The sequence below is a fragment of the Mastigoproctus giganteus genome, chromosome 13, assembly GCF_048544385.1.
Source record: "Mastigoproctus giganteus isolate SK-2022 chromosome 13, ASM4854438v1, whole genome shotgun sequence".
Taxonomy (NCBI): domain Eukaryota; kingdom Metazoa; phylum Arthropoda; class Arachnida; order Uropygi; family Thelyphonidae; genus Mastigoproctus; species Mastigoproctus giganteus.
In genome coordinates, this window is record NC_143587.1 from 56,513,887 (window position 1) to 56,531,974 (window position 18,088).

Below are 18,088 nucleotides of genomic sequence, written 5' to 3' on the forward strand. Positions count from 1 at the left end.
CTGTCTATTGGAATAAATTTTGTAAGACATCATTGGCATTACTTTCGTAATTAAGATAGTAAGATCGTCGGCATAAGCGATGATTTTGGTACCACTGAAACTACGGGAAATCCAATCCTGCAATACCATATTCCATATAAGAGGCCCTAGGATAGACCCCTGGGGACACCCTCGTGAAACTTCTCTAGACACCTCCTGAAATTTAGATTCCACTAAAATGTGACGATTACTGAAATAGCTTGTAAATAGGTGGTATAGTTGCTGAGAGCATCCAGCTGATCGTAACCGTTCGAGAGCACTCTACCACCATAGAGAGTCAAAAGCGCCCTCGAAATCAACAAAGGTAGCTAACGTGTACTTTGATGTTGAACTCTCAATGCTGCCAGCAAATTCAACAAGTGCATCTTCACAGGACTTCCCTACACAGAACCCGTATTGATTAGAGGACACCATATTTTTCGCCTGAAGAAGATCCCAAACAAACAAACAGCCAACGTGTACAACAATATCACCTTTTGAACCCTTAAAAGATGATATCTGCTCTACAACGTCATCAACTTTTGCCCCTGGCAGACATACCCTGGTCCTGTTCTACCTATCCTTTTTGCATAATATATTCCCCATTTCCCTGACAATAGAGTCACCGACAATAATTAGCTCTTGTGGGACGAGCACATTCTGCCTTGGAGATTGCTGCTGTGTTGCCTGTTGCACAGGAGTGAGCTCTGGCGTTGAGTTGGGCAGCCGAGAGCTTGATGGGCCCCTCATATTAATTTCCTTGAGGGCATCTACCCTACACCTCAAACTCTTATAGACACCCATCAGAACGCTGAATTGGCGCCTAATCTTTTCACAGTCTTTGCACCTAGACAAGTGCACCTATCCACCCCTGGACAAGTTTGCTAGGAGGGTATTCATTTCTATTGGAACAAAAACTCCTGAGGTCAGTTTATTTTAAAGACTTACAGTACTCCCCTATGTTGTTTCTAAACATTTGAAGGTTTGCTTCTAAACTGATTCCTCTCTTTCCTTGAAGGATCAGAAGATAATATTATTTACGTGAGTTGCAACCATCCATCTGTTGGGAAATTGGTTGCTGCAATATATTTAGGTTCCTTGAGACTACAATGTACTTCCATTGTGTAATGTTAGGTGTGGCATAGAGGGCTGATTTTGATATTGCGGGAGGGTTATTTAAATGCTGATTCAAACTTATCATCCAGTACAATGCATATACACACTTTTGGTATGTAGGGAGTGCAGATAACCAATGCATATAAGATGATGGGGGGGGGTTATACACATTAAAAGATATTGGACTAGTAGCTTGTGACCCCTATTAATTCTTGCTTATGACTCCAGTGAATAACAAAATTTATTTTTGATGTCTTTGAAGTGATAAATAAGCTTGAGATTCTTGTCCCAGATCACATGCAGATCCTTATGCACAATTACCTTGTGGATTTGCATCAGGTTGATGAAGGCATGGATGGACATAATTTTCTTCATGCTTCTTTGAGAATGTGAGTTGTGGCAATTTTTCTTTACTTAGGTGGAGTCCAATGGAATGAAGATAATTATTTAGGTCAAGGTTGACCTGTACAGAGCCAAGAGCATTTGAATGAACAAGGAACTTGAGGTCATCAGCATAAACAAAAATTTTGGATTTTCTGACAAGAGCTGTTCTCATGCTGTTGCAACCAGCGTTGAGAACAAAACTCGACCTTGCAGAATACCTCTAGTTACTCTAAAAATTAATTGCTGACGATTGTGGTAAACCAGTAGTATCCCATTGGTTAGGATTCCAGCTGAGACCTGAAGTAATATTGAAATGAAACTGCAATATGTGTAGGAGAGTATCTACTGAGAGATTATCATATGCAGCCTTTATCTCGAGAATAACATCCAATCCATTTTACTGTGAAATGCCATTTGTATTTCCAAGAGAGTTTGAAGCAGGTTAGTTATGGTAAATCTTCCATTGATGACATTATAGAGATATGCAGGTCTATGACTAAAATAGTGATCAACTATTCTTGTATGGCTCGTTTTTTGGAAAACTTTCAGTAGCAAGCACCCAATCGAGATTGGTTTGTAATCTTTCAGACATTTTGGGGATTTGGTCTTTGAAACTGGTTTGACTTAGTAGGATTTACAGATTAAAGGTGTGGAGGAAGTTTTTAGTATTTCATTAAATATTACATATTTAATGAAATACTAAAAACTCACTCCACACTTTAATATTACATATTTAATGAATGTAATACTTAATACAAATGTAATGAATCCAATATTTAAATATTTAATGAATGTAATACTTAATACAAATGTAATGCATTTAAATGCAATATTTAAATATGTAATGTAATATTTAATATGTAATATTTCACAGTAACTGAATGGCCACACATTTAAAAATCTGAGATTCTGACTGAACAGCTGTTTCAAAACTACTGCCTTTTCTTCAGCTGGAAGATGATCTGTGTTATAAAACATATGTCAAACTGAGAATAATGTATTTAGTCTAAGTTAACAGCTAAGTGATGTATGAATGTAAAACTTTCATTTAAACACAACTGTTATGTGTGCCTAACCCCTAGAACTGGGCTGTATCTGCTCTATGCAGTACAATGCTATAGGATTGCAGGGGAGAAGGATTTTTAATGCAGATGCTGAAATCAAAAAAAAATTGTACACTCTACTGCATTTAATTTTCAATCATGGTAATCATAGAAGTTTACTTCCGTACATTGCTCGGCTATTTGCTAGACAAATGCATTATATAAATTACATTATTCACAGTTCAGCAATATGTTTGCTAATAGTGAACACCTGGCAACTGATGAAATACTAGTAGTAGTTTTTGGAATAGATGTCTTGGCCGTGTCTCAGATTTTTAAATGTATGCAGATTCACTTGTTTAGGTGATGCTATACAGCTTAAAAAGATATTAGTAACTTACAGAGTCATGGATAATATTTTTTTTCTGTATTGAATGTATGCCCAAGCCTTAGAACCGAGTGCTCAGCCTGTTTTCAATGGAAGCAGAATGATCCTCATGATTGAAAATCATACACAGTAAAGCATATGGTCTCTGTTAGCAAATTTATGCCAACCTATGAATAATGTATTTTGTTTGAGTGAATTTTATTGATTTCAACTTTTGCATTGAAATATCACCTTGTAATCCTGTGGTAGAATTTTTGTTCAGAATTTGGATTATTCACAATTTTTAGTTTTTTTGTTTTGTTTTATCCAAATTTTATTCAAATAAATTCTTGGAATTGTTTACTTGTAAGAAACAAAGCAATCACATAGATATAATAAAATCATAATTCCTGCAATACAAAGCATTGAGTGAAAACAACAAAAAAGTTAATTTAATCCATGCTTAAAAAAAAATCTACAAATTTACCATTTCTTAATTATCACAAGTGAAACTTATTTAATAGTTAATTTATAGATTTGTTTTTAAATAAAATTGTTATTTATCACATTAGTGTAATATGGATGGTTACATTTATAATCTACGCAACCTTCTTGGCTTGTTTCACAGACATATTAACTTTTTTTTTTTTTTTTTATATATGCCTTGTTCTTTAAATTTTTATTTGTGCAGTCACTGATTTACTGTTAAACAAGGGTTTCTTTGTACAATTTGATGAACTTTTGCTAAATATTTTGGATATTTTAATATCAGTGCATAAATCTAGAGAAAATCATGAACTGTGCATTAGCTGTAAGTTACTTTCATAACAATAAAATCAACAGTTATTTTTTGAGAGATGAGGAAATAGTGTTATTTTTAAATATTTATCCAAATCAGACAGAAGTTTAAAATGATGGGTGCATTATTATGAATACCATTTATATGCCATGAAAACTAACATATTTCCATGCACTTTTATTATTGGTTTAATATGCCAGTGAAGCATTTAGTGCCCTTCTGATTGGTACTGGATGAGTTGAATCACAAGACATTGAACAAGAACCAATTGGCAAAAATAGGAAACCCTAAAGCAGGAGGGGGGGGGAACCTTCATCCTTCAAGCAACAAAACATTGTCATTTATTTTAAAACTGTATAAGCATGTACAGTACCTAATGTGTAAATAATAATAACAGATTACCGCAGATTTTCTCCCATTAATTTTTTTCCTGCACTCATATTGTAGATAAAGATAAGGACTTAAAATGGATTATTTGAAATACCTTCAGTCCCATTTATTTCAGATAACTGGGATTTTACAGTATTAAAGATCTGATTGAAGCCAGAGATAAGCATATATGAAAGAAAATGTTTCCACTTATTTTTACAGACACATATCCCCAATCTTGGTTGCCAAGTAGACAGCAAGCCATTTTTTTTTTTTGGCTGGTGCAGCATAAGCCTCAGGCTTCCTTACACCATATGGCTAATAATAATAATAATATTAATAATAATAATAACAGAACCAGCAGAAACTATAGAAAATACATTGCCAAGCAGTCCGGAGTGTCCGATGAGACATGTCGACGATGTCACCAGGCCTCAGAAATGATCCAACACATCACCGTGGGATGCAAGGTGATCACCCAGACTGAGTACACTCATAGACATAACCAAGTAGCCAGGATAATACATCAGAAGCTATCAAGGAAATACCAGTTGATTGAACAAGTGTACCGTACTACAAGTACGAACCCGAGGCAGTACTAGAGACCCCAACCCACAAGCTGTACTGGGACCACACCATAATAACGGATAAGACAATCCTGCACAACAGACTGGACATAACCATTGTGGACAAAAAGGAAAAGGCTACCTATCTGATCGACATCATCATCAGCCATTTCAATCCACTGCAGGATGAAGGCCTCTTCAGCAACTTTCCAGTTCCTTCTGTTTTGTGCAATGGTGCACAAACTCATGAATTTCATCTGTCCATCTCCATTGTTGTCTTCCAGGTTTTCTCTTAGCTTCTCTTGGGTACCATTCTGTTATTTTCTTAGTCCATCTATCATCGTGTCTTCGAGCTATGTGTCCTGCTCAAGACCATTTTAGTTCTCTAGTTTTGATAAGAATGTCCTTTACTTGAGTTTTCTGCCTAATCCATGTGTTTCTCTTCTTATCTAACAGTCTGATTTCCAATATAATTTGTTCCATTCTTCGCTGTGTAGTTCTCAGCTTCTCTTCCATTCTTTTGGTGAGTGCTCACTTTTCACTTCCATAAGTCAAGGTGGGGAGTATACGTTGGTTCATTATTTTACATTTCAGACAAATTGGGATATTGCTCTTCAGTATGTGACTATATTTCCTGAATGCTATCCATCCAAAATTTATTCTTCTCTTGACTTCCAGCCATTTATCATTATTACAGCTAATGACTTGTCCCAGATAAGTATATGACTCCACCTTTTTAATTACTGCTCCTTCAATTATTATATCCCTTTCTGTGACATACTTGTTCATCATTACTTTTGTTTTAGCCATATTCATCTTTAGTCCAAAATCCTTACTAACTCTGCATAATTAATTCATATTTTCCTCTAATTCTTTGGGATCGTGGCTTGTGACCACAATGTCATCTGCAAATCGTAAATGGTTTAGGTACTCTCCATTCACATTGACTCCTTTCTGCAACCAGTCTGATCTTCTGAAAGCTTCCTCAAGGGCAGCAGTAAACAATTTCGTTGATATTGTGTCTCCTTGTCGAACTCCTTTCTCAGTTTTAAATTTCCTACTGTCTTTGTCTAGTCTAATAAAGGATGTAGCATTCTCATATATTTTCTTCAAAATTATAATATATGGGGTATCTATGCCTTGTCTTTGCAGTGCCCGAAACATTGCCTTATGCTGTATGGAGTCAAATACCTTTTCACAATCCACAAATGCCAGGCATAATGATGTTTTATATTCATTTGCTTTCTCCATTAGCTGTGATATTATGTGAAGGTGATCCATAGTTGAGAATCCTGTCCTAAAGCCAGTTTGCTCTTTTGGTTGATTCTCATCAAGTATTCTTTCTAATCTGTTAGTAATGACTCTTGTGAACAACTTGTAGATGTGGGATATCAAGCTAATTTGTCTCTAATTTCCAATTTCTGATTTATTTCCTTTCTTATGCAACAAAACTATGATTGCATTATTCCACTCCTTAGGCATCACACCTTTCCTAATGCATTTTGTGAAGAGTCTTGCCAGTTTTTGTGTCATGTCTCTTCCTTCCAATTTTAACAACTGTACAGTAACTTCATCTTCCCCCGGGGCTTTCTGATTCTTAATTTTCTTCAACGCATGTTCTACCTCATCAGAAAGAATATCATTATTATTATTATTAGCTATATGGTGCAAGGAAGCCTGAGGCTTATGCTGCACCAGTTCCCAAGTTACCCTGAGAGAGAGAGAGAGAGAGAGAGAGAGAGAGAGAGAGAGAGAGAGAGAGAGAGAGATGTTGTTATTTGGTTTTTAAGAGCATTAGCAACTAAGGCCATATTGCTCCGGGAATATGCGGTGGTCATTCCTTGACCCTTCCGCACCCTCCGTATTTAGTGGTGACGGGCTCGAACCTCGGTCTAATCAAGCGTGTGCTATGCACTGCTGCTCCTTCCCACCTGGCTACATCCTTCCTAAAGTGAGGGTTCCAGACCTGTATGCAGTACTTAAGAGATGTGGCCTAACCATTTCCTTATATAAAATCACTTCCTTGTCTACCTGCTTTTTTTTTTTTTTTTTTTTTTTTTATGAGAACCCCAAACACGAGAGGTAGTGGAACCTATAGTACTTAGTACCGTGCTTGGGTTGGAGGTTGAAAAGACGAAAGAAGATATTTGTTGACATTGGACTTGAACTTCTGTAGATCGTAATTTTCAGGAAATACGTATGAAGGAAGGTTGTTCCAGAAAACGGCAGTTGAATGAATAAATGAGGAAGATGAAAAGTTGGTTCTGTGGGTTTGAAGCTGGACAGTAAATGGATGTTGGCTGGTGGCGGCACGTGTTCGGACTGTTTTGAAAGAGAGAGCGGGAATTATAGAAGCCAATTCAGAAGAACAGTGCCCATGGAAGTATCTGTAGAAGAGGCATGCAGCAGAAACAGTACGTCTATGAGAAAGCGAGTGGAGAGACTCTGTTAGAGATGAATCATTAATTAACCTAACTGCCCTCTTCTGAATGGAATCAAGAAGCCTGAGAGAGGTTTTGGGGGCACCACCCCAGATGTGGGAACAATATTCCATGGCAGGGCGGATTTGCGATTTATACAGAGTGAGCAGCTGTTTGGAAGAAAAGTAATGCCGAGAGCGAAAGAGAAAACCAAGTTTTTTAGATGCAGAGGAAGCAATATTTGTAATGTGCTTGTGCCAAGAGAGATTAGAAGTCAGGGTAATCCCCAAAAGAGATATATCATTTTGCCTAGAAATCGGAGTGTCACTAAAGATAAGCATAGGAGCAGAAGAATCCTTTTTGCGAGATATAAGACAAGACTGAGTTTTAGAAGGGTTGAAATCAACTAAGTTGTCTTTGCCCCACTGGAGAATTACCTGAAGATCGGCATTTAAGGAATTGGTAGCAGATTTTCGAGAAGTTGAAGCTGATTGAGCAGGACAAGGTTTCTCAAAATGGAAAGTTGAATGCAATGTGCTATCATCGGCAAAACTATGGATAGGATTTCCAGTCAATGGAAGAAGGTCATTGATATACAAAAGGAAAAGAGTGGGGGAAAGAACTGAACCTTGGGGGACACCGGCATTAGTGGAGAAGTTAGAAGACAGAGAGCCATCTACCATCACCCTCAGTGAGCGATCAGAGAGAAAACTGGATAACCAATTACTAAAAACAGTTGGCAAACCATAAGATGGAAGCTTGTTTAGAAGACCTTTATGCCAAACACGATCAAAAGCCTTTGAGATGTCAAGAGCAACTACTTGAGTTTCACCGAACCTTTCCATTGAATTAGTCCATAAATGGGTAACATAAGCCAGAATATCACCAGTGGATCGACACTGACGGAATCCATACTGGCGATCGTTGATCAGACGGAAGGTTTCTAGGTAGTTTAAGAGTTGGCGGTTAATTGATTTCTCCATTACTTTAGAAAGAGTAGATGTAATTGCAATGGGACGATAATTGGATGGGAGGGATTTGTCACCCTTTTTAGGAACTGGCTGGATATGAGCAAATTTCCAAGCAGAAGGAAAAACACCTTTGGAATAAGAAAGTGAAAAAAGGCGGCAAAGAATAGGAGTAAGTTCAGGAGCACAGGTTTTGAGAACAAGTGGAGAAATACCATCAGGACCTGGAGCTTTCTTAGCATCAAGATTCATTAAAATCCTTCTGATATCCTTTTGACGGAAGACCACAGAAGGCATTGAATGGAACGTGTTAGGAATGGTGGGAGGTGTTTTACCAAGATCATTAATACATGAGCTGGAAGAAAAATGGGATGCTAGCAGGTCAGCTTTATCCTTGGCTGAAGTGACAACAGAACCATCTGGTTTGGACAGAGGTGGGAGCAGAGATGGGCAAAAGTTGCGGCCAATGGCTTTGGCAAGAGACCAGAATGCTCGGCTACCATTAGGGCAAGAAGCAAGTTTTCTACTCTTAGCCTGTTCAAACTCTAGTTTGGACTGATTAATAACTGCTTTACAATTGTTGCGAGCTTTGGTGTAGGCAGAAAATGAAACTGAAAAATTAGAAACAAGCCAGTTACGATATGCAGCATTCTTCTCTTGGACAGCCTTAGCACATTTGTTGGAGAACCAAGGTTTAGATAAAGGACGAGATTTTAAAGTGGAGTGTGGGATAAAGGATTCCATTCCTGCAAGAATAATTTCACTGACACGCTCTGAGCAAACGTTGACATCAGAAGTTTTGAAACAGTAATCAGACCAAGGAAAAGAAGAAAAGAAGTCTCGCAGGTCATCCCATTTTGCATTCTTGTAATGCCAAACAATACGAGGTTGGGAATAGCCATGAGATAGAGGTTCCATTGGAGAAGAGACAATCACCAAGTTGTGATCTGAAGTGCCTAAAGGACCTCTCACTTCGACCTTGTACTTAGAAGGGTTGTTTGTGAGAAAAAGATCAAGCGTATTGGCTGTATGATTAGGATTGTCCGGTATTCTTGTAGGTAAATGAACAATCTGTGCTAGGTCATTAGTAATTGCAAAAGCCTCAGCATCTCGACCTGCTGGGTCGGTGTAACTAGAAAACGGAAGCCAGCTGGAGTTGTGAACGTTAAAATCACCAAGGAAAATTACCTCACTGTTAGGAAAGTTGGACTGGAGAAAGTCAAGTTGCAAAGAGAGGAAGTCAAAGAGCTCCAAGTGATTAGTGGAGTTGGGAGAACGGTAGAGACAACAGATGAATTTGACACAATGAGGTAGAGAGATTTTAAGCCAGAGAAGATCAAAGAGAGGAGATTCCAAATTGCCAAGTCTCTGACAGGGAATATCAGAACGGACATATGCACAAGTACCACCTTTGAGGCGAAAGGAATCATACAGCAAATAATTTGGACATCTGAGATGAGCAGTAGTTGAATCAACTGATAACTGAGATTCAGTCAGAAAAAGTACATGGGGTTTGGAAGACTGCAAGTGGAAATGGACATCGTTGAGATTGGAATTGAGACCACGTATATTTGTGAAATGAATTAGGAATTCCTTGGGAGGTTTAGATCTTTCGCAGATAAGCATGCTCTATTATTTTGACAATTCATGGTGTATTCAATAGTAAGAAAAAGTGGGTGGGACATGCTGTATGAAGTAATGAAATTTTTGGATATGGCGTACATGTGGTAAGAATATACCCAGATCCTTGACATAACGTGGCCTCGACAATGCTCCCCGCATACACACTACTCGGACTCCCTCCAGTCACTATCTGGCAGAGTAGAGGTAGCAAGATTATACACTAGCTGATCCGGAAGCCTCCTAGAGAGTTACCAATAGGTTTGGTCCGGTGTACTATCTAGCGGCCGGCCTGCGAACACCGTTTTAGAGCTGTACCCTCGAAATGTAAGGAATATTGGATCTCGCCACGACATTCATCATAACCTCAAAAATCATCAATCATTCTGCATGATGGAAGAGATAGGGAAGGGTTGGCCGGAACTTAGCTCTAGAGACTAAACATGGGTTCCACCACTTCAAGCCTCCAATAAGCAAAGTGGTGGGATTTCACCGGTTGATGAGAGTCATCTACCACCTAGTACTGCCTGGTAACATAGAGGAGCGGCGTTCCTCCATGTGGTGTGGGCGCCACACCTCGACCCCTGCTTACGTTGGTTCACACCTGGGTGGTCACCCACCATGTACTTGTGCATGGAGGTTATACCCAGGATTACTAACAGTCCCACCATCGTGAAGGTGCAAGCAGAGGATTTGGCTGTCATAGACCGTCCGGACTTCGCCGAAATTGGGTCCACTTGGCTTAAGTGTCACCCGAATATCAGTTCCATCAGCGTTTTAGACTCCCAGGTAGCAAGAACAGCTTGTCTGGCATATCTGAGAGAATGTCTGTGACAACCTCAAGGTAAAGTTCCTGTATATCATAGACAAAACTCCACGGTGTCTCCGTAGCCAGGTGGGCAGGAGCAGCAGTGCGTAGTACCCGCTTCTTGATTAGACTGGGGTTCGAGCCCATGACCACCGAATATGGAGGATGTGGAAAAGGTCAGGGAATGACCACTGCATATCTCCGGAGCAATATGGCCTTAGTCGCTAATGCTCATAAAAAAAACCAAAATAGCAAATAACAAAACTCCATGAGTTGTCTTTGCAGCCTGTCCACATCGCTCAGTGAACTTCATGTCTGATTGCACAATTTCCCCCAGGTCTTTTTCATTTTCCACTGCTCTGAGTGTGGTACCACACAATACATTAATCTGGAGTTACTGCTACCCATATGCAGTACCTTGCATTTATCAATGTTAAAATTCAACTACCATTTCTCAGACCATTGATCCAATTTTTCTAGATCTTATTGCAGCAGCATACCCTGATTATTGTCATTAAACCACCCTGCCAACCTTTGTATCATAGACATATCAACTTAGACATTAAGCTTGATACTTTCATCAATATCATTAATAAATTTACACTTAACATATTTTATTTATTGTGCCTCAAGGGCATGTGCCCATATGCACTAAGAAACAATTACAAAATTTTAAATTTCCATAAAGTCTGAAACAATATTCACAATATTAATTTCAATTAATCATTTGTCAATCTCTATTTAAAAAATTTGTTTGCGCAATCTCAGCATATATAAAACAAAAATAAAAACAAGTCCATCAGTACAAAAAGTGTCACCGATTTCCATTCTGAACCTCATACAGGTACACCATGCTCTGCTTGGTCCAGTAAATGGAATCTTCTCTTAAAAACATTTTGCACATAACAACAAAAAAAAAAAAGCTTAAAATTATAACAATTTACAAATAAAACTGGTAAATTATCTCTATCTAGGATACAGACCCCTCCCTCAAGTTCAGTTCGCAGATCAACATAATATGACCAGTGAGGCACGACGTGAATGCCAGTCTCCATCTCCCTGCAAAAACAAAAGCCATAAGGGACCAAGCTGAACTGATTTAGCTTAGACATTAGGCTGTGCTCCTTCAGCAGGAAACAGGCATACAAACTGAACTGCAACCAGGGTCTAATCCTGTAATTCACAGTAGAGACAGAGGGCAGGAATAAAAACATTTCTCTGCCTTTCTCAGAGCCATTCGAACGATTTTGCCATATATTTACAAGCTCATTGTAGATTCTTCTCTGCTCCACTGCAATCCATTGCCTCACTAGCCCCTTCCCAGGGGGGCTAGTGAGACAACGGATTGCAGCGGAGCAGAGAAGAATCTACAATGAGCTTCCGGGCAGCCAACACCTAACATCTCTGCAGGGATATGTTGCCTGAGGCAATACATAAGTCCAGCATAAATGACTAACTGGTCGGCAGGCAATTTGCCTGACAAAACCTGAGGAGCATCTGTAGATACGGTGTGACAAGCACGGGTAATACTTAGAAGAGTGAATCTCTGGGCTGAAAGAAGATCCTTCTTTATTATTGAATTTTCAGCCTTCATGAACCAATAATCATTAATAAATATCACATAATTAATAAATAAATATAATTAATAAATATCATATAATTAATAAATAAATATCATTAATATATATAAAAAACAACAATGGGCCCAGCACTGAACCCCAGGGGACTCCATTAATAACCACTGTCTACGCTCAACCATCCCTTTATCCAGCACTAACTTACCCTTAATGCCACATTGCTCCAATTTGTACAGCAGACTTTTATGTGCAAGAGTATTAAAAGATTTCCTGAAATCCAAGTATATGATATCAAAATTATTTTTATCCAATTCCTCTGATACTGCATTATAATATCTATTCAGATTGGTCAGACAAGAATGCCACTTAACAAATCCATGCCGACTCTGGTGTAAGTTCATTCCTGTTTAGATGATCCTGCATTACTTCTTTAACCAGAGACTCCATTATTTTCCCAGGAACAGAAGTTAATCTAATAGGCCTGTAATTACTCATATCACCTTTTGACCCCCCCCCTTGTGAATTTGGGATACATTTGCACGTGTCCAGTCCATAGGTGCCACCCCCTGAATCCAATTACAGTCAGTCCTCGTATAGCACGATAGTTTTGTTTCTAGAAACCCTCGTGCAATGCAAAATCGTGCAATTTAAACAACAGGCCCTATGGGAAAAATGGGGTTAGATGCTGACCACCCAAGATTGAACACACATTTGTAACCAAACCATTACCAAACACAATAAATACAATTATAATAAAATACTTACATATTTTATTATGACTATTATGTAATAAAATATTGCTAACTTTTGCTTCTATCGTAAGCAAACTTGTTTTTTGTTTGATTTTCTATCCAAACAGATAACAGCCATTCCATCTCTTCCAATTCTTTGTGTCTTAATCTAACGGATTTTAATTACACTTTGATGAGTTGTTCCTGACATGAAAGTTGTTTTTATTTTCTCTTCATTCTTTGTAATTCTCAGCATTGCCTCATTTAGGCCTGTAGTACGTGCAGTATCACATGATCTTTCATTTCGCTCAGAGCATTTCATAATTTCATATTTTTTCTCTATCGACAGGCAGACTGGCAATAAGCCTTACCAGGGAAACCCCGGTGGGCCGGAGGCCGGTGTGATTTTGGCTGTAAACGCTAGTGTGAGGGTAAGAATTTTTGAACCAGTCCGCCTCTGTTTATTGATATTGCTTTTCTTTTTCTCTATGAATCTGTAGTGTCTTCACCAGGACGCTTCCTTTTCACACCTTTTAAGTATTTTACTAATTTTTAGGAAATAAAGCACAATTACAAAATGAGGAGGCACGTTTGATACACATAAACAAAGCTGTGCGCATGTAGCAACTGAATAAACAACACCGTAAAGGCAGAGACACTATGAATACCTCACTAGCTCACATTTTACTAAAGCACATTTCTGGGGGTTACTACCATAAAACAAAAACAATTTCCAGTTGCGTTCCTGCTAGTAGAATCTGTTATAAACGGGTAGTAAACTCGATCTAATTGCATTTGTGATAATACCGTTAGCTGGAATTGTGTGGGTTTTTATGCTATTATGGTGAAATGTGTTTCCCCTTCACTAATATAAAAAACAAATACATTTTCAGAATCTTCTCTTCATTCCTATCGTGTTGTGTTCAGTTGGGGTGATTCCACATTCGACTGCCATTTCTTGTAAACACAAAGGCGAATCGTGCATAAGCAAATTCAGTTCATGTTATATATGATATCGTTTCACTATTTATAAATCATGTATGATCGAATTCGTGTAGTGTAAACATGTGTTATACGAGGACTGACTGTATCTTGGCGCCTCTGTAGCCAGGTGGGCAGGAGCAACAGTGTGTAGCACACACTTCTTGATTAGACCGGGTTTCGAGCCTGTGCCCACCAAATACGGAGGATGCGGAAAGGTCAGGTAATGACCACTGCATATCTCAGGAGCAATATGGCCTTAGTTGCTAATGCTCCTAAAAACCAAATATCAACAACAACGACTGTATCTCATTTTCTGCCTCCCTTAATATAATTGGATATATTCCATCCATCCCAGGCACTTTTTTAAGTTGGGCTTCAACAATTCTCTTTCATTTTCCTCTCAGTTGTCACAATATCATTTAGTGTCCCTGTTAGATATTGATGAACTTTGTAGAATTTCTCTCATGCATGAATATTGATGCAAAATACCAATTCAGTTTGTCATTTGCCTGACTTTTGAAAGTCAAAAGTTGCAGATGTGTAATTCCCCCTGAGGTATTCATTGTGAATTCATGTGTATTCATGGTAAATTTACTAGAATTTAATTTCTAGTGCAGTCTGTACTTTAAAAAAAAAAAAAAAAAACAACTTACATTTTCTGAAAAATCTGTTTCCATACTCTTATTTTTGCCAAGAACTTTTGCTTTTTTTTTTGAAAAAAAAAAAAATCTCTTGTTTAACTCCTGCATGCAGTTACCATCTTCCACTTTTCAAAAGTCAAAAGTTCAAAGCTATGTAATTATCCTTCTGTGGGTTATTGTGGCATACAACACCCTTGTAGTCAAAAAATGCTATCAAGATGGCTTTCATTTTGCTGTGCTCTTTCTTTACTTTTTTCAGTTGAAAACTTGCACATGGCTTATTACAGAGTCATTATATTTTAGTTAAGAATATCAAATGCTTCACTTGCAGTTTTTCTGATTTAAATGCAATATTTAACACATTTTCACTGAACAGCGACATTTAGAAATGCGACAGGATATGAAAATGCCTTCATTATCAGCTGACAATAATAGATTGCTGTAAGTGGTCTAAAAAAAAAAAAATCTTACTTCACTGAGGTAAGGATGCAGAGGTGAACTGGGTCAAAAATTTTTGTAAACACAAAATTGCAGCTTCATGCTAATGTTTATGGCCAAAATCACACCAGCTCTACCCACCAGAGTTTCCCTGGTAAGTTTTATGGCTAGTCCGCCCCTGTAAGGATGAGACTTGTTTAATCACACTATGCTTTTTCTCATCCTTGAACAATAAGTATAATCCAGATACTTTTGGAACACACCTTGTTATCGAGTGAGTTTCATTGATCACAATATATTTTATCCTCTTTTTCAAAGTTAATTCCATTAGTTATCTTTTTTGCATCTCATTTTTCTGCATAGCTTTAATATGTGAGTTGTATAATTTATTAATTTTATTATTATTATTATTATTTGTTTTGGTCAATGTTTTATAGGTTTAGCTTCCTTACATTACTTTGCCACTACTAGTACTAAATTTATTTATTTATTTATTTATTATTATATTGTGGAACCTTTTTGAAGTGAAGCATTGCTAATAGATTACATGCAGGCAAACATGCTTTTCCCTGGACAATAGATTATGCACCACCTGCTTGTTGTTTTGCTAGTTGCCTGCACTTTCTAAATTCATGTCATTTACTTTGACTTAAAATATGGTGATGAAGTTAGTAATTTTATTTATTGAAAATGGGGTAATTCAAATACCAGAACTGGTATTAGGTCCTCTGGTCAAGCACTTTGTCAACACATGAGGTGCTGTGCAATATCATTCTCAGACTGATTTGCATGTTGTTCAAACTGAAAAACTCAGCATAACTTATGGGAGAATTCTATTCTCCTCATCTGAGATCAACTAACTACAGCCCTGATTGAAGACTCTTTTAGAAATTGCACCAATCTATGAAGGGATTCTACCCTAGACTTCTCCAAACAGGTGACTAGTGGGAAAAACTGCCATGGAGGAAAAAGTATAAATTATATGCCTTGAAGTATTTTTTTGTATACTTCAATGATGCTAGATGGGGAGATATCTGAGCTCTTTGTATGTTATTTATATCAAAATGCATGTTGGCAATTACCTGCACAAAGTTGATGTGTTTGGTTGGTAGCTTCTTCAGAAGGTGGAAATTGAGAGCTTAAATTTGCTACTTTTACATAATCTTAAAGTAAGGTAAGGGAATGAAATTTTGAGATTATCAGCATGCATCTCAATATCAAGCAAAGTAAATAGAAATTCTGCAGTAGATACTCAGAGTAATGTTAGAACACACTATAGTATGACACGTGTATTAGTAAATAACAAATGTAACTTTTGAAATATTAGTTTTGTGTATTTTATTAATTTGGCTTTCTAAACTAGGCCTAAATCAATTTTATATCGCTTTTTAATATAGTCAATGAAGAGCAGTGGAAGGTTTAGTGCTACACTTATGTCTACTGTACAAGATGTGCTATGTAAACTTCTGATGGTGGGAGTTACTGATGCAGGTTTGTGTGCTTTACTTGTTTTTCATTACTCTTAAATTAAAATGTAGCATTCACATTGCCAAGCTTTATAGTGATCAAGCGATTTCCTGAGTGATTTCTAGAGCGTTTTCTCAAAGATATAGTTTTGGTTCAGTTATAATAGTTTTTTTACATTTCTATTAATTAATAGGCAACTTAGTCTTACAAATCATAAGCAAGTTTCAGAAAGGAAAAACCCCTTTTTCTTTTTTCCCCTTGAATTAACATACTAACTTTTATACTGCTCAGTCACTCTAATGGTGCTGCTCCTGCCTTCCACGTGGCAGGGCCGGTAACCTGGGAGAAGAAATCCACTCTCCCAGGGCTGAAAGGAGCAAAGATGGATAACAATATGTATCTGCCTTAAGAGCATTGAGCTCAAGACGAGACATAAATGACAATGAAAATGACTTCTCTCAACCCCTCAAGAGGAGATACCATCATTCCTCATTCTGCCCTCGCTCTAAGACCAGCCTCTGAGTAAGTTATCACTATTCCTTGTTCAGAAATGTATTGAGTCTGCTGCAGGCTCACCGAAAACAGTAAGGCAACTCCAGTCCGAGTATATTCTGGTAGAGACCATGAAATCCCAACATTCTGCAAACTCCCCCCCCCCCCCCCGCAAAGTTATTAAAGCTGACTACCTTTGCCTGACAACAAATAAACATTACTCCCCATGCCACTCTAAACTCTTCAAAGGGAGTAATTTCAGAATGGGACTTATTAAATGTATCAGAGGAGGAAATAGTCCAAGAGCTTTGTGAACAAAAAGTAATTCAAGCAAGGAGAATCCTGACTTGGAAAGACAGTATTCTTGTTTCCACAAGGAGTATAATCCTCACTTTTAGCTCTCCTATCCTACCAACATCTGTTCAAGCAGTCTACCTATATTGTCGTGTCGATTCTTACATCCTGAACCCAATGAGGTGCTAAAAGTACCAGGAATATGGACACTCTCAATCCACATGTAGAGGTGAGGCGATATGTCCTAATTGTGAATTAAAGGAGCTTAATCAATCTGAATGCACTGCTACTTCTCATTGCCCAAACTATAAGGGTAATCACCCGACTTTCTCCAAAATATGTGAATTATGGAAACAAGGAAAAAATAATCCAAAAATATAGAATCGAGAATAAAGTCATATACTCAGAGGCGAGAAGACAAATACTCAAAACAGAGCCAAAGCAGACATATGCCATGGCTGCTAAACAATTTCAGTCAGTAGGTGTCCAAACAGATGTTACAGTTCCTTCAAATATATCCATCGCTGATTGGGCATGTTCCATACTCTCTACTTCCAAACAGTATCCTTCACAACAAAAAACTGAACAAGCCAGTAATACCCCAATTACCATTCCAGCTGACGTGCCTCCGATAGCAAAACTAAGGTACCGAACCCACCAGTTTCAATGGGAATGGATGTTGACCAACACAATGATACAGATGATGGTACAGCCAGGCCTCGCATAACGTGAGTTCGATTAACGCATGTTTCAGTTACCGCTATTTGAAAAAATGATACCACTTTTCACTTTACACGATGCAAATTTCCAGTTAATGCCATCTTTTTTTTTTTTTTTTTTATGTAGTAGTTGAAAAAGATTTGAATTGCGCATTAAGCTTACCACGCATTGGATGGGCAATAAACAAACGTTTGCCTGCTGCCCACCTTGGCGTGTTCCATCAACCATCGGAAGAAGATGTGTTACTTGTTTGTCTCCCGCTAATA

At 37.9% G+C, this 18,088-nt stretch overlaps 1 protein-coding gene across 1 annotated transcript in view; it reads left to right on the forward strand.

The window, feature by feature from the left end:
• The window catches only part of mTor (serine/threonine-protein kinase Tor), a 704,297-nt gene that overhangs the window by 141,919 nt on the left and 544,290 nt on the right, over positions 1 to 18,088 (forward strand). Inside the window, exon 14 of the mRNA XM_090387576.1 lies at positions 16,247 to 16,340. Coding sequence (XP_090243702.1) covers positions 16,247 to 16,340 — 94 coding nt within the window. The remainder of the gene's footprint in view (positions 1 to 16,246; positions 16,341 to 18,088) is intronic.